The sequence below is a fragment of the Pan paniscus genome, chromosome 14, assembly GCF_029289425.2.
Source record: "Pan paniscus chromosome 14, NHGRI_mPanPan1-v2.0_pri, whole genome shotgun sequence".
Lineage (NCBI taxonomy): Eukaryota > Metazoa > Chordata > Mammalia > Primates > Hominidae > Pan > Pan paniscus.
The window spans coordinates 32,246,596-32,269,584 of NC_073263.2; the positions used below are offsets into that span (position 1 = coordinate 32,246,596).

General features: G+C 33.8%; 1 protein-coding gene across 8 annotated transcripts in view; it reads left to right on the forward strand.

Annotated features, from left to right (window-relative positions):
* The window catches only part of PDS5B (PDS5 cohesin associated factor B), a 189,251-nt gene that overhangs the window by 95,809 nt on the left and 70,453 nt on the right, over positions 1 to 22,989 (forward strand). For all 8 annotated transcript variants that reach the window (XM_034936560.3, XM_034936563.3, XM_034936564.3 and 5 more), the window contains 7 exons: positions 1,599 to 1,744; positions 4,861 to 5,012; positions 6,180 to 6,293; positions 11,926 to 12,007; positions 14,569 to 14,617; positions 17,460 to 17,599; positions 19,057 to 19,172. In XM_034936560.3, the coding sequence (XP_034792451.1) occupies positions 1,599 to 1,744; positions 4,861 to 5,012; positions 6,180 to 6,293; positions 11,926 to 12,007; positions 14,569 to 14,617; positions 17,460 to 17,599; positions 19,057 to 19,172 (799 nt within the window). The remainder of the gene's footprint in view (positions 1 to 1,598; positions 1,745 to 4,860; positions 5,013 to 6,179; positions 6,294 to 11,925; positions 12,008 to 14,568; positions 14,618 to 17,459; positions 17,600 to 19,056; positions 19,173 to 22,989) is intronic.

Here is a 22,989-nt window from a genome sequence, read left to right on the forward strand (position 1 = left end):
TCCCCCTATATCCCCTTCCAGTTAGTTCTCTCACCATTTTCTGGTTTCTATTTCTGTAGGTTAGTTTTGCCTGTTTCTGAATTTCATATATGTTGAGTCATACAATGTGTACTATTCTTTTTGAGGGTGGGGAATGGAGAGAGATCTGGCTGCTTTCACATAACATGTTTTTGAAATTTATCCTGTTTTGTTAATTTATTCTTTATTATTATTCCGTTGTATGAATATACCATAATTTGTTTACCCACTTCTTCTTTTGATGGTTATCTGAGTTGTTTCTGATTTGGGGCTATTAATAGTGATTACTGTGAATAGTCTTATACAAGTATTTCTGTGGGCTTATGTTCTTATTTCTTTTTGAAAACAGTAATTGCTGGTCATAGTGTAGATACATGTTTAACTTTATAAGAGACAGTGAAAACAGTCTTCATATTAGTTATACTGTTTTACATTTGTACCAGCAATGAATGAGAGTTCCAGTCATTTAGCGTCCTTGACAACATTTTGTGTTTTCAGTCTTTTTGTTTTTAACCATTCTTACAGGTTCTTCAGCTATTTTAAATGTTTTCAGTGTTCTTTCTGGAAATAAGCTTGTGTATTGTTTTCTTTCCCATTTGGGTTTCATCCTTTTCCTTTGTCCTGTGACATTTACTTGTCCATCTGCCAAAATTTTGTTGACACATCTCTCGCTGTGATCTCTTGTTGTGATCTCTTCTCTTGTTATTTGTCCCTTTTAAAAAACTTTTTTTTTTTTTTTTTGAGACAGTCTCGCCCTGTCACCCAGACTGGAGTACAGTGGCACGATCTCAGCTCACAGCAACCTCCGCCTCCTGGGTTCAAGCGATTCTCCTGCCTCAGCCTCCCGAGTAGCTGGGACTACAGCTGTGTGCCACCACACTTGGCTAATTTTTTTGTATTTTTAGTAGAGACGAGGTTTCACCGTGTTGGCCAGGCTGGTCTCCTGGCCTCAAGTGATCCACCTACCTCGTCCTCCCAAAGTGCTGGGATTACAGCTGTGAGCTACCATGCCTGGCCTTTAAAAATTTTTTTTTTTTTTTGAGATGGAGCTCTGCCCTTGTTGCCCAGGCTGAAGTGCAATGGTGCGATCTCCGCTCACCGCAGCCTCTCCCTCCCGGGTTCAAGTGATTCTCCTGTCTCAGCCTCCCAAGTAGCTGGGATCACAGGCATGTGCCACCACCCCTGGATAATTTTGTATTTTTAATAGAGAAGGGGCTTCTCCGTGTTGGTCAGGCTGGTCTCGAACTCCTGACCTCAAGTGATCTGCCCGCCTCGGCCTCCCAAAGTGCTGGGATTACAGGCGTGAGCCACCACACCTGGCCAGGTTAGTGAATTCTTAATCAAGTTCCCAATCTACCAAATGGAGAGGAGGCTGTTATTACTCAATTGGATGTCACGGCTCTTTTTTGACTGAAGAACTAATCTTCTTTCTTCCTTCCCTTTCTTTCTGGGCTCTTAATTTTCTTGAAACTTCTATGTAGGTATTGTTTTGCTACGGCTTATTTTCAAGGGTATCATGCAGTGTTTAAAAAATATTTTAGTTATTAAAATTTCCACTGTAATAAAATGTTATCTTTCAGAGTATCTTAAAGTGAGGTCACATGACCCTGAGGAAGCTATTAGACATGATGTTATTGTGTCAATAGTTACAGCTGCTAAAAAGGATATTCTTCTGGTCAATGATCACTTACTTAATTTTGTGAGAGAGAGAACATTAGACAAACGAGTAAGTATGAATAAATATTACTAAGTTTTCATTTTTAATACTTGAAGTTTAACAATATTTGAAAATATATTTAAATATATATATTTAAATTAGCCTTTTTTGGGGGTATGGAGGCATTTTAATATTTAAAATTACCTTTATGAGGTTTTACTTTCTGTTACATTAAATTGTATCAGTTTTTCTTCATTAAAGATATTTGTTCTAATCCTGAAGATAAGACAGCTCTTAATGGTAGTCAATGTTTATCCTGTATACCAATGTTAATGATAAGGGACTTTTGTAAAGGCCTGAGATACAACTTCTCTTATGTTGTTGACTCTTCTTTTTCTTTCTCCTTTCAGGGCTGTTGTTATATGGGTATGAATTGGTAGTTGTCTAGCTGGTTGTATTATAATCAACATGGAATAGAAAATGAAAGATGTTTTCAACTTAGCAAAGCTAAACCCGATAAGAGCACCATGCTTCTAGCCTATTTTCTGTGTCCTCAAGCCAGCTTTTTTTGAATGAGTACCCACTAGCTCCACTCATTAATCAGTGAACTTGAGAGGACTGTATCTTGTTATGTTTGTGTTTCATACTGCATGGAATATATTAGGCACTCAGGAAATACTTTAATGAATGTTCATTCTGTTCCCCTCCTGATTGCCATAATGGCATCTAAGTCTCATTTAGGCATAAGAGTAATTTTGGTGAAGGATGAGACTTTTTGACTTATTTAAGTGCTAATTATCAAAGAAAGTGGGAGGCCTGCCTATTGGTTGTTGGAATATCTTTGACTAGGTAAATTCTTTAAAACTTTGTAGGCCAGGCGCAGTAGCTCACATCTGTAATCCCAGCACTTTGGGAGGCTGAGACGGGTAGATCATGAGGTCAGGAGATCAAGACCATTCTGGCTAACACGGCGAAATCCCGTCTCTACTAAAAATACAAAAATTTAGCTGGCTGTGGTGGCGGGTGCCTGTAGTCCCAGCTACTCGGGAGGCTGAGGCAGGAGAATGGTGTGAACCTGGGAGGCAGAGCTTTCAGTGAGCTGAGATTGTGCCACTGCACTGCAGCCTGGGTGACAGAGTGAGACTCCGTCTCAAAAAAAACATCGTAACGGGTTGATCATGCCATCTCCCTTGTTTAATACTCTCGTTGATAATGCTGGTTGTGCGTGGAGGATAAATGGGCAAGAAGCACATGGTTTTCCTTTCAAATCTATAGGTATCCAGAACAATTTATTTTAACCGATAAATTTAGACTAATCTTTATTGAATATTTCGTTGTGGTATTAATTAGTGAAAAGGGCCAAAAGGCATGAAGAGGGAAAGGATATTTGCATTGTTCATAGGATAGTAGCCTTCTAAATACCTTTTTTCTCAGCTAGACTTAGAATTTGAGCTGTTTTTGTGTATTGTTGGGATCATAATGTATATTTTTGATCATCATGTTATGTTGTGTGGTTGCTTGGTTCATTCATATAAAAATTGAGCACTGAAAAATAATTGACTATATACATGTTCTTGGTAATATTAGAATATGATGTATCTTTAAATTCTCTTTGAAGAAGAGGGAATTAAGAGTTAGATACAACATAGGGAGTTAGAGATACAAACTTTTTATAAACAAATTGAAGTCTTATTTATTTTTTGAGACAAAGTCTCCCTTTGTCACCCAGGCTGGAGTGCAGTGGTGCCATCACGGCTCATTGCATCCTTGACCTGGGTTCCAACAGTCCTCCCACCTCAGCCTCCTGAGTAGGTGGGACTACAGGCACATCCCACTATGCCTGGCCAATTTTTTTTTTTTTATTAGAGACAGGGTCTCACTATGTTGCCTAGGCTGGTCTCGAATTCCTGGTCTCAAGCCATCCTCCCACCTCGGCCTCCCAAAGTGTTAGGATTACAGGCATGAGCCACCATGACTGGCCTGAAATTTTATAAGACCTGTAGAAGTCTTTTATTTCAATATGTAGTTGGTGGATGAATGAGATAAGAACTATTCTTAATATACTGTAATTAAGTGAAAGAAAAACCAAGGGAATAATTTGTTGCTATGAATGACAGACCATAGCAAAAGAAAAAGGACCACGAAGGAAAAAATTAATAATCTCTGCAGATTCATGATGTTTTCAACATTACCAGCTTCCTTTTGATTACAGTGCTGTGTTTATGTAAAATTAAAGAATGAACTTATTCTAAGATAATTAATGCCAGATGCACTGTAACAAATATACACTTGTTTAAAAAAAAGTTGAATACATTTCCCTTATACTTCAACTCAGTCCCAGATGTACAGAATGGACCACTGATAAGTATTTTTACATTCAGCATTTGGTAAAGCCAATATCATATATGCCTTTAATACATCTTAATTACTATTATTTGTAATAGTGTAAGTATGCTCAATATAGACCACAATTTAGAAAAAAATTATGAGGGATGGGTCCCAGTTTATCCATTTAATTCTGTCTTTGTCTTTTAATGTTTGGTTTCTTGAGCTGGCTGCAGTGGCTCACGCCTGTAATCCCAGCACTTTAGGAGGCTGAGGTGGGAAGATTGCTTGAGGCCAGGAGTTCGAGACCAGCCTTGGCAACATAGACCCTGTTTCTACAAAAAACAAAAATAAAAAATTAGCTAGGTGTGGCATTGTATGCCTGTAGTCCCAGCTACTCTGGAGGCTGAGGTGGGAGGATTACTTGAGCCCAGTTGTTCGAGGCTTTAGTGAGCTGTGATTGCACCACTTCACTCCAACTTGGGCAACAGAGATCCTGTCTCTAAAAATGCATGAACAAAAATTTTGGTAGCTTGTTTTTCCTCACCAATTTTAAGTCACAGTATGTAGAGTATGATTAGCTTTTGTTTTCAGGCATAGATGATAGGTTTAAGACATTAAAGCATTAAAGTTCTTTACACATGTTGATTTTTCTCCCATACTTTACATGGTAGAAATATTTATGTGATAGTTGTGTGTTTTTTTTTTAATAAATGTAGTAATTATAAATTGATATTTAGTATCTGAGACTTAAAAAAATGTATAAAGGGAAGGAAAACACAAAACTAGGAAACTAGACTTTCCTTAATTTATGTAATGGAAGCCTTTTTACATTATAAATAAAACTTTTTGTTTTTAAGTGGAGAGTACGCAAAGAAGCCATGATGGGACTTGCCCAAATTTATAAGAAATATGCTTTACAATCAGCAGCTGGAAAAGATGCTGCAAAACAGATAGCATGGATCAAAGACAAATTGCTACATATATATTATCAAAATAGTATTGATGATCGGTAAGTTAAGGACACTATAAATATTTGGTGACTTTGAATGTTATATAACTTGATTTATTGTTTTATGCAAACTATTTTCTTTATGACCTTACACTCCTTCCTCAGTTTTTAGTACAAGGTAATGGTAGTGAGTGACTGGGCTCATTCCCACCCAAGCCATAAATGAAGCAGTAATGTACATATAACTTTAGGGATGGGTACAGGTTTTACGTTCCATTTTCGTATACTGTATTTGAACAGTAATATCTAAAAATAGGTATGTGTATAGTTATAATTTTAGTTCATAGGTAATTGTGTTACAAGGATCTTCATTAATTTTTTCAAAGAAAACTTTAAAAACCTGTTGAATTTTACACATTTAAAAACAATTTCTATTGAAGGCTAAAAAACAGTTTATAAATTTATATAAAAAACACATTATCTGAATATAATCTTAATATTTTTTCCATTCCAGGCTAAGATTAGATCTTGTATGGACTGCAGTCATTTATTAGTTAATAGAGCTCTAAATCCTGCTTATAGTCTGAAATGATTTGATAGGTTATTAGTGGAGACCAAATGATTTTGCCTGTAGCAGATCAGAATGAGAAAATTAAGAAGCAGGTCACACTAAAATTTTAAGAGGCGTGGATACTAAAAACTGGATTATCTATGAAACTTTATAGTTGTTTTTATAAAATTGAAGTTGTACTTTTTGAGGGTATGGCATCAGTGCACAAAGAATTACATTATGATTTTGTAGGACTTTTTTTAGTACTTTTAGCCAGGTCTGTTTTCATGATGATGCCTATGAAAATGCAAAAGAATCTTTAGAGTTTCTTTAGTTTTGACTTAGAAATTTAGAACTTGGCATTTGAAAGGACCTGGCATATTTTAAAACTCTGTATTATACAGATAAAGAAAAAATCCCTGGTACATAATGTGCCCAACATCCTGAAGATGGTAGTTGTCTTAGCTGGGTGTAGGGCTGTTTTCAGTACATCCAGCTAAATCCTGTTTTGGTCCCCTTCTATCTACAGATAGAAGGTTTTGATTTGGAAATCTCATTTCCACTCAGAGCGGCAGGAACTTCTTTAATATATGTTCTTTACATAGTTTTAGAATTTTATATACAACTTTAGAACATTAGAAAAAAATCAATACAATGCCTTCTCTGCTTTTTTGTAGACTACTTGTTGAACGGATCTTTGCTCAATACATGGTTCCTCACAATTTAGAAACTACAGAACGGATGAAATGCTTATATTACTTGTATGCCACACTGGATTTAAATGCTGTGAAGTATGTTTCAAATATCAAATTCTGTTCTTTTCATCCTTTGCAATATATTGGATTTTATGGAAAAGAAACTACAAACACCTGTATTTTAAAATGTAATCTATGTAGTGTAAACGTTGTTTAAAGGGTTATGTCGTAGTACTTGGCTATTTTTTCAGAAAGTACCACTTTAAACATGAGACTAAGCCATTACAAGCAATTGAAAAATAGAGCTGATTGACATGAAATCTTTTAGGATTTGAGTTTTCTATTCATATTGTTGGTGTCTCAAGAAACGTTGATGTACCTATTCTTTTTTATTTGTTTTCCTTAAGGCATTAGAAACATTCATATTATGAAAATACTACCTTTTTATTCTCACTTGGTGTACTGATGTGCATTACGGTGGAGAGCAGTAGGCTGCAAATTTTGTGCTGCATAGCCTGAGCAGCACCGTGTTATAGTTTGACATAAGAGTAAGCACAAATATATTTTTATTACTGCATGTCATTCAGAAAGTACTTTTGGGTGTTTAGGTAAGGTGGCATTGGTGTGTTAGACATGGAAAAGACATTGCTAGTCTAATTGAATCATACTAAGGGTTAGGAAATTGAAGTCTTAGAGATTTGCTTTACGTTTTAGGAAATGTAGACCCTGAGTATTCCAGCAAATGTAGTTTACAAATATTAAGGGTTAAATGTTGAGAAATTTGAGAGATCTAAGGGGCTGTATGTAATTTTCATTTGTACCACTGTTTAATGAGACTTTTAACTTCATTTCTTCCATGGAAATAATTATATTTTCTGTTTATGTTTTATACAGAAATAGTGAGGACAAGGTTGTAGAGGGGAGAAATACACATTTTTTTTCCCTACCTGCTGTATTTCAGGCACTGGAATTTGTATTATGTATAACTGCTTTTGTGCTACAGTGGAAAAGTAGGTTGCAAAGAGATCTGATTGCCCACAAAGCTTAAAATATTTACTGTCCGGCCTTTTACAGAAAAAGCTTGGCAACCCTGGTTTAAGTGATATTTTTCCTGTTTTAGATATGATGAAGTAAATCACACAAATGTTAAGTTCCACAGAATCACACAAGGAATAAGAGGGAGCCAGGATTCGCACTCAATCCTGCTTGGTTCCAAAGCTTGTTCTTTTTCCACTACACGTAGTAAAATACATTACTCTCATATTTACTTTTATTACTTGTAAACTCTTCTCTGGAATTGAAATACATCCAAAAATTGTTGGTTTGTCATAGCCTAATTGGTGGCTCTTTTTCTCATGGCAAAATTAATTGATGGCCTCTTAAATTGGATGAAATATGGTATTTATATCATATTTGAAACTACCTACTGGAAATCATAGTAAATCTAGACTTCTCTACTCAGCCCAACTATCATTCAAGAGTAAAAATGAAATGTCACTTTTAAGCAAAAATGAAGAATTTGCCAGTCCTACTTGAAAAAATTACTAAAGAATAACCTTATTTTGGTAAGAAAGGAAATCAAATCTATAAAGAAGTAATAAGATTCAAGAATTTGAAACACTTCTATAAATATAAATAATAAAGGACTGTAAAAACAGTAATAATACAGTTTTATTTGCAAGGGGTGGGAGTGTGGATTAAAAAGTAGGTAGCATGTAGGCCAATATTTAGCCAGTACCATACACCACTGCAGTACTATGTGAGATTTCCTGAGTGTCCCTGGAATCCTCCTTCCTATGGTCCTACCATGCCCGGGCAGGGCTGGAATGTCTCCAGTACCTTCTTGCACTGCCCATGATTCTGACTGGTTGATGCCTGATGCCTTTGTGAAAAATTTTGACTGCAGGTGGGTCCTATCAGATAACAGCATGTAAGGTAATAGGTAAGTAATGAGTATGAAGGTGTTCCAAGGTTCTTTTGTCATGTTAGTGAGGGCAGACATGTTGACTAACTATGTTATAAGTGGGCATTTAACAGTCACCTCTGAAAGCAGTTAAAATGTATAGCTTCCAAACACAGAGGAACAAAAAATAATTAATGAAAACTTTTATACCAGAAACAAAATAGAAAACAAGAAAAATAACAATAAATACACAAAGTATAGTTGTTATAAAACTAAACATGTCAGATATCACTCATCACTTAAATGATAAGTATATTTGATTGAATTCAAAAGTGAAACAGTGTCATTCACAAGAGATATATTGAAAAATAATGCCATTGAAAAGTTAAAAGTAAATTCCAATCTGGACCAGTACTCAAAAGGAAAGGCTTTGATTCTACAAAAATGGTTGGTGAATGAATGGATATTTATTTGTTTTAAGATAAAATATTTAGGGTACATATATATCATTTTTTAGATGATTTTCACTTTAACCAGCTTTTTGTAATTAGCTGACCAACTATTATACTTACCAGTATTTTAGTACTTTATATTTATCTGTGGTTGTTTTCTCCAAAATCCATTACCTTTTTAATTATGTAATAATAAATCACGTATATATGTTATGAAGCATAGTAATAAAGTAAAAATACCTATGAATCTATTACCCAACTTGTAAACTTTTCTCCCATTCATCTTCCTCCCAGAGGTAACCTCTACCCTTGTTTCTTGTTTCCTTTAAAAATTTTTTTTAACATATACATGTATATGTATGTGTATGTATGTGTATCCCTCAGTAATATATTTTTGCTTTTGAACTTTATGAAAGAAACAATTGTGTATACAGTGTTGTGTGTCTTTTTTTCTATTCTATTTCCAAGATTCAGTCGTAATATTATACATAGCTGTACCTCATTCATTTCACTGTGCTATAGAATTGCACTATGTCATTAATCCATAATTTTATTCCATTATTTTGATATCAGAAATTTGAGTCAATGCAGAAAATGGATGTCTGTATTACTTCCTTTTTTATTTTTTTACTATTTCAAATAGTGCTGCTGTAAATACTTTTCAATTTAATATACACATGCAAGAGTTTCTCTGAGGTACGAATATGAGTTATTCTCAAATTTAGCTACTTATTGAACTCACCCTGGAAGGTTTAAACAATTGACAACTAAGTCCCTCCTTCAGAGATAGTTACTTCATTTGTCCGGAGTGTAGTCTGGGCATTCTGATTTTTAGAAAAGCCTTTCAGGAGATTTTAATGGGCAACCAAGGTTCATAATCACTAGTATATAGCTAGGAGTGGAGTTTCTATGTGCCTTTTCATCATTGTAAACTAGTGTCAAATTGTTTTCCAACATGATTATACTAGTTTATACTCCTACCAGTGGTTTATGGATTTCTACATCCTCCTGTGTATTATCAGACATGTAAATTTTTCCTAATCTTATGAGTATCAAATTTTCTTATCTTTAATTTTCCTGAATGCAGGTAATATTGATCTTTTATAGTTTTATGGTCCATTAATGTTCTGATTTCACCACACTCCCCACTACTACGTATTGCAACACCTGTTCCTCTTTATTCATTTAAATTACATTCTAGTCCTGAAGTCATTTGAATATATGACTTTGACTTAATTTGAAAGGGACTTAAAAATAGCTGCTTGTCAGGCATGTTCCTGGTAAGAACTTATTTGGTTAGAATTCCTCTTATTTGTTGAAAGAGCCATATATTTTATTCTCTGACTACTTTTCTTTGGGGAAGACAAAGTATTTCTTAGATTTCAGACTTTTTATGTGAATCAGTTTTTGAATAAGCTCCTAAGTAAACTAAATATCTTGATTATTGAAAAAGAGAACAGTGTGTACTTCCACCTCTCACAAGTTCCCCAGAACTCCTATTAGCGACAGTAGTAGAAGATGGTATTGGGGTCTTTGTTGTGATCTTCTCTTTTATTAAACAAGTTTGCGTCCAGATAGTTGTTTTTTTTTTTTTTTTTTTTTTGAGATAGAGTCCGATGGGTGACTTGTCAGTTGGGAGCTAAAGGTTGGAGGACAGGTCCTCTTCAACATTTGGACAGGCCACTGACTAAAACCTGATGGTAGCTGTCTTTTTCTTTGAGTTGCTGCAAACTTGTGGTTTGGTAACAGGGAGATTTGTGGGAACTAATTGTCTATTTAAAATGTCAGGTAACAAATATAAGAATATCCAGGCTGTAACTGGAGTTTTTACATTTGCTTAGCAACAGAACTGCAATTCAGACTAATATTAAATAGAGGTTTTTCCTATTGTAATACTGCTTCTCCTAGTATAACTTTTTTCCCTTTTTTAGAGAATTATTTATAAAGGCAATAAACAGGCACAGATTGCCTTGCTGGTTAATACAATTTTATTAAAATACTTGAAAGGATAGTTCCTATAAACATGTTATAATACAAGTTCTTAGAGATGGTCACTTTTTTATTTAAGCTATAGCCATAACAGTTTATAATGGGCTTTAAAATAGCTTGACATTTCATCTTTAATGAGTAATTTCCCTTTTATTTTAAGTGAAAGTAAGCTTCAAAATCTAGGCCTTTCAGAAGTTAGAATGATTGAGTGTATAGGAAAGAGAGAATACATTGACTTTGGAGTTCAGAAGTAATTTTACAAATGACTACCCCGTTTCTTTGAAAATTATTTTAATCTTACAACTCTTGTTAGATTTTTAGTCCTCTGGAGTATGAACATTTTGCTTTCAATGTTTATATTCTTGAACTGTGCTTATGAAAATTTATACAACTTAGTAACTTTAAATTAGTAAAGTATAGCTATTTAAAATATAACTTCTAAGATGAAAATGTCCTGATAATGTTGCTTTTGCCAGTACCATTTTGACGGGACTACTATAAAGGAATTCAGGTGTCCAAAATTTGAACTGGTTTATCTCCTTTAAAAAATCCAAAGGCATTTTTCAAACATATTGTTAAAGGGCAGAATTAAAATATTAAACGATGTTCTTTGTCTATTAAAAGAAAAAGTTTCTTATATGCCTCTGTGTTACTGCTTTTTGGCAGTGCTTCATATGTATGGTAATAGAGGTTAATAGAAGTGTAGAATAATTGAAAACAAACTGATGAAAAGTTTTCCTTGTTTTTGGAGATTTCCTTAAAAATTTTTAATTGTGTGGCTCTAATCTGTAACCAAGTGTTTCATTAATTATTCTCTATATGTTAATATTATTTATATATTATAATATTAAACGATATTATAATACAATATTGTTGCTTATATATCGAGTACCTGTATGTTTTTTTAGATTTAAATTTCTGCCTGAGAACAATACAACTATTAAGAGAACATCAGAGTTTTTGACATATAAAAATATTCACTTATAAATAATTCCAGACTGTTTACAATTTAAATAAGATTCGTCTTAAGAAAAAGTATCCCCATTCTCTCATAACTAATTCTTCTTTTTATGTTTTTGATTCCATTTCATCCTTCCTGCTACAACACCTTACGCTGTCAGTTATTCCTTTATTTCTCAAATTTATAATTTCTCCAGTTAATTCCTACCCTAATTCGACCACTGATTATTTCTTTTGATCTTGCTGTGTTATATTTGATTCCATTCTTTCCCTCTACACATTATCAGTTGCTTAGTCCTGTGAATTTCATCTCATCTCTTGTCATCTCCTTTTATAATTTGAACCTTAAATTATATAGTAGTAATATTCTAGAAAGATTTTTATTCTGTTTTGTTATTTAAATGTGTATGTTTGTGTTTTTCAGAGCATTGAATGAAATGTGGAAATGTCAAAATCTGCTCCGACATCAAGTAAAGGATTTGCTTGACTTGATTAAGCAACCCAAAGTAAGTAAGAATTTTTTCCTTCAATGTTTTTTAAAACACATGTATTTTAATTACTATTTACCATTGCTGCTATGTGTTAAACAATTCTTTCTGTTTGCAGAAGTTCTGATTGTAGAAGTTAGGATTCTTTGCTTAGAAAACTCTGAATTTTTAAGAAACTTATTAGATAGAAAGTGATAAATGTTTATATCTGCAAAAGGTAATACCCAACATTACAGAGAGTGTGGGTCTATGTACTCAAAGTTTTTTGGTAGCTTTAAAATAAAGATGTAACAATAACTCAGCATTATTGAAAGCATAGAAAATTGAAAGAAATTACACTTTATGTTGCCACTCTAAGATGTTCCCTACTTTTTTGTATATGCTTGTGGTTTTAGAAAGTTTCAGTAATTATGTAATTATAGTTAGGTATCTTGATGTTTTTACTTAATATTTATGGAGATTTTAATGTACTACCTAGTATTTATAATGTAATGATGGTATTCATCCATTGGATGTATCATATTTTATCTTTTATCAATCATTTAGAATGATTCTAGGGTTTTTTTTTTTTTCATTGAAATGCTGTATGTAGACATGTAAAAGGCATAATTCATCTAAAAAGCAGTGCGCCTGGTCATTTTAAATTGCCTTCAGGGAAAACAAGAGTATTCTTTTTTCTTTTTCAGTTTAGAGTGCTTTTTCTCAATCTCCCTTCCACACATACACTTCATAGGACAGAGGTCAATGGAGCAGTGTTGTTTTCATCTAAGGGGTGAAAACTTTCACCTTTTCCCTAGGCATAAATCCACCAATTGCTCTACAAATCAAAAAACTCACACCATTTGTCTGAGTGGTTTATAGTGACCCTCTCACTATTTTTTTAAACCTTCAGATCACTAGTAATAAGACATTTTGTACCACCTTTTTTGCCTAATTGAAGCTCACATTTGAGTAGTATTTTTGTTTTATAGGTTAACAATGACCTCTTTGTGTTTTATTGAACATAACCTTTTTTCTGTGATTATTGAGTATATCGAACCTGTTAAAATATGTTTTCCTTGAAAATAAATGACTTAAAACTAATTTAGTGATTTTGCTGTCCTTTTTCTTAAACCCTGTTAAATTAGTATGTTTTAGCCAATAAGCATGTTTCAGTTAGTGTCATAATGTAAGTTAGTGTGTTTTCATTAATAATCTCTGGATAAAGTGCCTCTCTTTGCTACTTGGAGCTCTGTATATTTACCTCCTTCTGGCCAGAGATGTAAGAGTGTTTATTAAAATTTTAAGATGTTCTTACTTACATATATATAAAATTATTTGTGTTTAGGCATTATGGAAATCATAATAACATCCAGGTAGTATGTTAAGTGTATAAATCATATGTTGAACAGCATGATCTGTGAGATTGTAATCAAATATAACTTTGTTTTTGATTCTCACTGTTCCTCTAAAATTTATGTATTTAGTTGGAGCTTCTTCATTTTGCCTGTTGTTAAAAATTGGGAGGGTCTTAGACTTTCCTGCTGAGTCATACATGAAATCACTAGATACAGTCTCAATTCAGCTAGAATGTTTTAGTTCTTTTCTGCAGTGTGGAATTTTCTTTTTGCTTGTCTTAAAATAATTACCCAGTTATCCACAGTAAAGATGGAGTTCTCATTCATGTGTGATGGTTTTGAAAAAGTAACAGAATGGAGGAGGATAGCCCAGCACCGCTTTGTTCCCCCCAAATAAAACAGCAACAATAGAAATCTTACATGTTTCTAGACAGCTGTTAGATGCTTTAAATTCCAAATAGTTGGGAATTAATTCTTGAACTTTATTACGCTTTAACTTTCAGTTCCTCTTAGCAAGCTCATTCTCAATAGGGATGGTCTTTTTGTGTATTTATTTGATTTATTGCTTTCAGTTCAATGTTTATTTAGCTCAGTACTTTAAATACACTTGCTCAATGACTTTTTTTGTTTCTGTTTTTTAAAATAACGCTACTCTGATGCAGTGAATAATTAGCACTCTAAGAAACGTCTTTTATACATGACTTTACATGCAGTAGTACATGAATGTATTACATATGGTATAATGTAATGAATTAATTCACTGAAATAACACTTCCCTGATGCAACCCGTAACTAACACTCTTAGAAACATCTTTTTTACGTGTCAGTCACATCTTAATTGTCTTTCTCCAGTGTCTTCCCCATAAGCTTCATGACCATGCCTTATAATTCTCAGGTCTAAACATTGTAGGAGTTTTCCCTGTTCTTTCAGCTCTAAAAAAAAAAAAAAAAAAAACCCAAAATATGTACCTGTTACAAAATGTAGTGCAGCTGTCTGATTTCTGTTTGGAGGCTAACACAACAGGGTGAGGGAAGACATGATGAAAGTAGAGAAGGAGTTTACTTCTACCTCCTGTCCAGTTTATCTAGAGTTTAATAAAAATAGATGAAGAAGGTGACAGTAGTGGTAAGAGCATGGGTCTGCAGCATTTAGTGGGTTATGCTTGTCTAATTTTTTGCAGAGTATGATGAAGTTTTCTTGTCAGGGAATTTTAATTTTGCATTTTTTTGTGTGATTTACAGACAGATGCCAGTGTCAAGGCCATATTTTCAAAAGTGATGGTTATTACAAGTAAGTTATTTTAAAATCTGTATAAAATGTAATTTTTATTGGAACATTTTTTATAATTTTAAGTGTTTCATGCAGTTTTGTTATAGGCTATGATAATATAGGAATTTTAAATTTTCTTTAGTGTCTTACATGAGCTAGAGCTGGAGAAAGGATTTAGTACATAAATTTATTTTTAAGAGTTTATCGAAATCATCATGTAAACTTGTAAAAACTGAATCTGTGTTTGGTTTTGCTTGCTCTAATGTGACTAACTGAAGCTAATTCACTCCAAGGCAAAATATAAAGGATATACCTAATAACTACATACGTAACAGCTTCTTTGAAAAAATATTAATTTGCTTTTTTGCTTTAGGTGATGTTAAGTAAAATGGTATTTCATTTAACAGTAAATGCAAAAGGATTATGTGGAACATCTCCTTTGTTCAGTGGAAAAGTAGGGAAAAGTTGCTGTTTTTGCAGGTCATTTGCTTTTCCTCCCACCTCAGAGGTCACTGTGTATAGCAAATGGATAGAGGGATAATCAGAAACACCTGGAGGAATACTTCTGCTGAACTTCCACTTGGTGATAATGAAGAGATCTTAAGATGGATGTGAGACGCTAAATATTCCAAGATGTGTATGAAAGTAATGTTAAGACACCGAAGATAACAGTAAACCTAACTCACTGGTTTTTGGATTAAGTAATGGGAATATTAGAATGAGTAGAACTTTAAGACCAAAATGTTCTTCTGTCCTGGGAAAACTACTTTCCAGTCCCCTGGGTAACTTGCTAAAGCCAGTTGTTTTGTGCTAGTCCTTTTAAAAAAAAATTAATTTGATGTTTAGAGGTGAGATCTTGCTCTTTTGCCCAGGGCTGGAGTGCGGTGGCACAATCATAACTCAAAGCTATCTTGACCTCCTGGGCTCAAGCCATCCTCCTACCTCAGCCTCCTGAGTAGTTGGGACTCCATGCATGTATTAACACACCCAGCTAATTTAAAAAATATATTTTTTAAGAGACTAGGTCTTCCTATGTTGCCCAGGCTAGTGCTGAACTGCTGGCCTCAAGTGCTGGGATTACAGGTGTGAGCCACGGTGCCTGGCCTATCACCTTTTTATAGTTTGGCTATGGATACTGTCTCCTAAAAGAGATCATTCCCTAAGTTCTTTTTTTTTTTTCCCTATCAGTTTTCTTCCAGTGAGTTCAATATTTCCCAGATTCTGTTTTCAAGGAATGCTGGTATCCTGCAGTTGTTAATAGTATTGTGAGAAAAAGGAGTTTCATTGTCATATATGTTTATAGAATGCTAAATTGAAAGAGTTTTCTTTATCCCTTCTTTTCCCTCCCCCCTTTTGCTTTTTTTTTCTGAAATAATAGGCCTTATTGTAGCCTTTATTATGATGCCCATCCATTATGAAGGGCCTGTAAAATAACACTTTCCAAAATTATTTGAAAAAATACCTTTTCCTGAACACTGTTAAACTCCACTGAACTACTAGTGGTCTTTGGAACACAGATTGCAAAGTGCTGCACTAGCAGTTTTCCAGCTTGCCCTCAGGTGCTTATTATGTAAACTTACAAAAACATTCCATTTATCTTCTATAAGTGATCATGTTTATCTGTTGTACTATAATGTGGTTCTCTTTCCTTGCAGATTTTTTTCTATTACAGAAACAGGAAAAGGTCATACAGAAGTATTTAGGAGGATTAATATATTTTTAGATTCTTAACTATATTAAGTCATTTAAATATCTCACCAAGACATAAAATGGGATTTCAGAATTGTATGTGAACTTGAAGACTACATTTACTATATTCATATTTTGGGGTTCACTCGAATTTCTACTACGATTTCGATAGTCCACAGAGTTCTCTCTTTTTTTTTTTTTTTTTTTTTTTTTTTTTGAGACAGTCTCACTCTGTCGCCTAGGCTGGAGTGCAGTGGCGAGATCTCAGCTCACTGCAACCTCCGCCTCCGGGGTTCAAGCAGTTCTCTGCCTCAGCCTCCCGAGTAGCTGGGATTACAGTCATCTGCCACCACGCCAGGCTAATTTTTGTATTCTTTTAGTAGAGACAGGGTTTCACCATCTTGGCCAGGGTGGTCTTGAACTCCTGACCTCGTGATCCTCCTGCCTCGGCCTCACAAAGTGCCAAAGTTCCATTTTACAATTTCTGTTATTGGAGATGCTATATTCTAGTCTGGCTCTCTGCAATAGTTAAGAAGCCAGGAAAAAAAGATACCACAGTCAACGTTTTATTAGCTTTCATAAGTATTTTGATACATAGACACATTAGCAGAATAGTATAAAAATCATTTTTGATTCTACAAAGACTCATTCTTTCCCATGCAGTAATGACTTACCCAGCAGTAACACCTGGATAGGTTGCTCAGTATATATCACTGCTAGATAGCATGCGTGTATATGTAAACTCTCTGGGTTGGTTTAACAATAAACAGGGAAATACAGGAAAATAGTTCTTAAAGGTAAAACTTAGTGATTAATCTCTTAAATTATAAGAGAGCAATGTATGCAACAAGCTCAAGGGGACAGTAATAAAATTGGCATTATTCAGGTTGACATTTGATGCCTTTAAATATTACAAGGAATTACTTAGAAGTAGCCATTTTAGACTTTCCTTGCATATATGTCCCTTCACAATGCTCCTGTTTTATATTTCTAGAAAATATATTTTTATGTGTGAAAATTGACTGTTGAAGGTGTTTCACAATTTATTTTGTTAAACTAAACTGAATTTGTACGTAAGGATTTTAAGGCAATAAAAGGAATGAAAAATATTGACCTATTATTATTTTAAGAATTAAAAAAAATTGATTTTAATTGAACTTTAATTTATTTTAAGGAAATTTACCTGATCCTGGTAAGGCTCAGGATTTCATGAAGAAATTCACACAGGTGTTAGAAGATGATGAGAAAATAAGAAAGCAGTTAGAAGTACTTGTTAGTCCAACATGCTCCTGCAAGCAGGCTGAAGGTTGTGTGGTAAGGAGAGAAAAGAGCTGATGTTTGAAAAAGCCCCCAAATCTTCTTTATTGTCTCTCTCTTTTATAAAAGTAATTTATATTCATTATATTAAATTTGAAAAATGTCACATAAATAACAATGCAGATAAACTATAATTTCTCTATAGAGACAATTGTTAATATTGTGGTGTATGTCCTTCTAAAATGAGATATTATACATACAGTTTTGTACATTTTACTTTTTCATTAATTAGTCTTTTACAGTATTTAATAGCTCCATAGCATACCACTGAATACATGTACTATAATTTGTTGAGTAGTCCACTAAGTTACACATTTAGATTTTTTCCTACTTTTTGATTACTATGAAGAAGAATATAATTAATATTTTTACACAGTCTTGATTCTTTCTTTAGGATAAATTCTAAGAAGTACAATTGCATGGGCTAACAGCTCATTTTTAAAGCCTTTAATATGCTTTGGCAAATTGTTCTCCAGAACTGAATTAATTTTATGCTAATCACCAGTAATGAGAGTGACCATTTTCTCACACACAACAATATTGGTCAGCATCATTGCTGGAAACAAAACCCAAGTAAAAACAAAGAAAAACACAATTATTTTGATAGTATTTATATTTGTTAGTCGCTAGTCATCTGACCATTTTTTTCTCCTTGGGATTATTGGCCATTCATATTTCTTTTGTAAGTTGTGTTTATAATATTTGCCTATTTTTATAGAATGGTATTTATCTTACTGATTTGTGAGTTTGTCATATGGCATTTGCTAAGTTGCAGATAATTTTCTGTCAGTTTTAGTTTACCCTTTCTTTTTGTTTATTATGTTCTTTACATACCATAGTTTCTATCTTTAGGTAAGTCAGTATTTTCCTCATGGTGTTCGGCTTTGCTGTCTTGCTTATGAAATCCTATTCTGTTATAAGTCAATGAAAATATTTATTGTTGTCAGTGATTCTTAATCTGTTACCTATGTACCTTCTGAAATGCTTTTTAGAGAAAGATGATTCTTGACTTCACCCCAGATCAACTAAATGAGAATCTTCAGAGTTAAATACAGGAATCTATAGTTTTAACAAGCTCTTCTGATAATTTTACTTCCTCAAGTTTGTGCATCCAGTGACTCTTGGTTTTATTCATTTGTATTTTTATTCTTTTGGAATATTTTTGATGTAATATATGAGACAGGGACCTTACTTTGTTTTTATTCCAAATGTCTATCCAGTTATTTCAATACAGTGTATTGACTAGTCTACCTTTTCCCTGATTACTTGAAATATTACCTTTTTCATATGCTAAATCCTTAATTCAGTCTTTTTTTCTGGGCTTGTTCAATTCTTACAGTTTGTTTATTCCAGCGTCAGTACTACATGGTTTTAATTATTGTTGGTTCTTAATATTTTAACATAATGATTTGTTTAAATGTACTTTTGTAATACTGAAATAATCTGTATTACAGCGTGAAATAACTAAGAAGTTGGGCAACCCCAAACAGCCTACAAATCCTTTCCTGGAAATGATCAAGTTTCTCTTGGAGAGGATAGCACCTGTGCACATAGATACCGAATCTATCAGGTATTTGTATATAAAATACTAAGTTCTCATTGCTGTTCATTAATGTGTACATTCAGGAATCAGTCATTGTTGAGTGCCTGCTATATCTAGCTAACATCTGTGTGTATTGTGTACTCCTCTGTATATACTCCTCTGCATATACCTGTATTTGTATATGCACACACACACACACACAGACACACACACATATATATATACACTCATCTGTACCTGTATATTTGTTGTTGTTATTGTTATTTATCTTAATTTTAAGGATTGGTTCAAATTGTGTGAGAAATTGTCAATCTAAGCCTAATTTTATCTGTTAACAGTATACCAGACACTCTTTGTTTTTGTTAACTTGTATAGTTTAGGTAATATAAATAAATTTTATTTATACCCTTGGGAAACTAGGTGAATCTGTTGCAAAGGAACAAATGATACATTTTCACAGATAATTTGAGAACTGAAAATGTTGTTTTTTAAAACAACTCTCATTTAAAGTTTCAGCTTTGATACTACCTGTGAGAAGTTGGAAACTTATTTCTTTTTATCTCTGCATTCCCTTTTGTGAAATGTGGGAAGAGGTGTTTTTTTATTTTTAAACTTTCCCTAAAATGTTTTCCTCTGGTTGAAAAAATAAAGTACTTATACAATATATATAACGCATACTGATTTACTAGTTAGTCATCAGTAGTGTTCTTTGAGGGGTATATATTATAATCTAAAATAAATAATACTAATGATTTTTTCATCTTATGCTCAAACCCTGTTGGAGATGTTTTGTTGGGGAAGGCATTGGGCGTAGCTTTTGGTCATTGACCCCTTACAAATAGAGAGACCCTACTTTGGTTACCTGTCAGTCACTTTGGACTCCTCTTTTATCAGTTTTCATTTGAAGAGGTAGTTCTGAGGTTTAAAAAGCAAGACAAGAAGTAGAAGCCTCTATATTTGTAAGAGGAAGACTCTGAATCAGACAAATTTATTAAGTAAGTAATCCCATGCCTTCTCTATTCAAGGCAGTACTGTTTAGGTACTGGCAAAGCATAGTGTGCTGTTATACCTTCTGTCAGTAGTGGAATAAAGATTTCAAATCAGGAGATTATATTGTAGTTCAGTAAGATTATTGCAAATAGAGTTCACAGTATTGAAAGAGGATATCTCTAAGGGATAATATTTCACCTAAGAGGGGAGAATGGGTAAGATTCTGTTTTTATAGAAGTGCCATTCTTGCCATTGAGGTTAACATAAATTAAGCTAATTTGATAGTAAAGAAAAGGGATATTTAGAAAATGATTGCCATCTATTTTTAGTGTAATGTGGCATCATATAAAACAGTTATGAGATGATCCTTAAAAAGCCAGATGGGGAGCAGATTGTGAAAGCCTTTAACATTGAGCTTCCTTTTACTTCATCTGTTGAGAACTATGGATGATTGAGATGATGGCTAGGAGGAGGGAAGTAGAAGAGATAGATTGCCAAGGTGTTTTAATTGTCTATGGCTAGTAGTGGAATGGAAAGGAGACAACGTATTTGAAGGAAATTTTAAAACAACAACCTAAAAAATTGCCAGCTTACTGGGTATGGGGAATAAAGGCAAGGAAGAACCAGAAATATTAGGATTCAAGTCCAAATGATGTGGAGAATAGTAGTACCTTGAAAAGAATGAAAGGAACTGTTTTTGAAGGAGGTGAGAGAGGATGTGCTTCCTACTTGTACATGACAAACAATTAAAAAAAAACAAGGCCTATCAAGTTTAATGTGAAACTATGAGAATGGATTAATCTGCTCAGATTGTATAGAAAGAAGTAAAAAGATCATAGACAGAACTTTGGAAATTTTTTTTACAGTAGAGAAATTGTAGAAATGTAAGAAGACCAGGTTATTGTAATGTTTTGAGTTAAGATGGAGGAGGTTTTCAGAAGTAAAGTGTATTGTGGACAAAGAGACTGAAAACCAGGAATAGATCTTGGCTTTAGGAATCAGAAGGTCATAGTGATCTAGAAGATATGTCAAAACATAAACAATAAGAACAAGTTGCAGTTAGTGCTTTATAATGTGCCTGGTGTTATTCTAAGAATTTATGTTTTAACTAACTTCTTTCTCCATGGATAGGAACTATTATTATTCCCATTTTACAGATAAAGAGCAGTAAATTGCACATAGGGTGAGTAACCTTCCCACTGCTGGAGTGTGGAAAACAGCATTTAAACCTAGGAAGTCTGTCTCTAGAGCCCACTTGGTTAACCACTACACTGTACAGAAAGATTCTACTTTTAGTCCCCTATAGTAGTCAGTGAATGTCCATTTCATCTGACTCTTCCCAACAGTGGCTGTTAATCTTTTCAATATTTGTCATTTTATAGGTGAATGAAGAGATGTACCCTTTAAAAAAATTTTTTGTGTTTCAAATAGAAAAGTTGAGCAATTATTAGTAAGGTTGAACTTTTTTTTTCATTTATGTCTTGGCTAATTTTATCCCTTTGGAGAATGCCTTTTATTTTTCCATAGGGACTCAGTGAAATTGTCTTTTTCTTATTGATTATAAGAATGCTTTATAAAATAAGGCTGTTCACCCAGTTGAATCACCTTTTAAATCTCTTTGCAATTAATAAATATTACATTGTATAATTAAATGTCAGTCATTTCCTTTGTGGTTTATTTCAGCCTTTGGTATCATATTAATAGCTCTGCTTTTTTACATTTAAATCTGTAATTAGTCTGGAATTTAGTGTAAGGTGGACATAGAGACTTAGTCTTTTTTTTTTTTTGAGTAAGTCTCACTCTGTTGCCCAGGCTAGAGTGCAGTGGCTTGATCTCAGCTCACTGCAGCCTCCGCCTGCTGAGATCAAGCAATTCTCCTGCCTCAGCCTTACGAGTAACTGGGATTACAGGCATGTGCCAGCACATCCAGCTAATTTTTGTATTTTTAGTAGAAATGGGGTTTCACCGTGTTGCCCAGGCTTGTCTCGAACTCCTGGCCTCAACTGATCTGCCCGCCTTGGCCTCCCAAAGTGCTGGGATTACAGGCATGAGCCACTGTGCCCCGGCCTTGACCCAGTCCTTTTTACACTTGATCCTAGCCAAAAGGCTGAGAAGGGATGACCCAGTCTTTTTCAAAGGCACATGGTAGATAGTTGTATGAACTCCATTTACAGAAAAATTGATTCTCATTTGATTTGAGGTGTTCCTTTATTATAGCGTAAATTCTTACATGGTTTGGATCCTTGCTGGATTCCCTTTGGTTCTTTAGTCTTCTGAGGTTGTGATACATTAGAGGAAGTTCTTTCATCCCTCCTTCCATAAAATTTATTGGCTGTTCCTAAGCACTAATTAATTCTTCCATATGAGACTTAGTAGGTACCTGTGGAATCTTGTCCCATACCAAATGACATAGAGATTCTGTACATTACAACTTTTTAGTTATTTTTTTATATTTTGACTTGTTATTGTGAATAGATTTCCCCTCTCTGTTTTTTTAGGTAGTTTTTGCTGATACAGAAAAGTGCTATTGATTTTTGAGTGTTTTGTTTTACCCCACTGAATTCTTAGTATTTTAAAATAGTTTTTCAGTTGATTTTCTTTGATCTTTCAGGTAGGTGCTTTCCCATAGATTTTCGTATGCCTGGCTATTAGTAGTTCAGTTGTCCTTCCTCAGAAATCCCTTTCCTAATTACCCTGGCTATGGAACTTTTCTTCTTGTTGTGGCCTTTTTTTTGTAGTCCGTCTTGTTCTCTGATGATCTTTTTAATGTGTTTGTTAACTTATTTTTTACTTGCTTCACTTCACTGAGAGCTTCATACTCTCAGTCGTGGAAGAAAATGAGTTTACTTTTGGA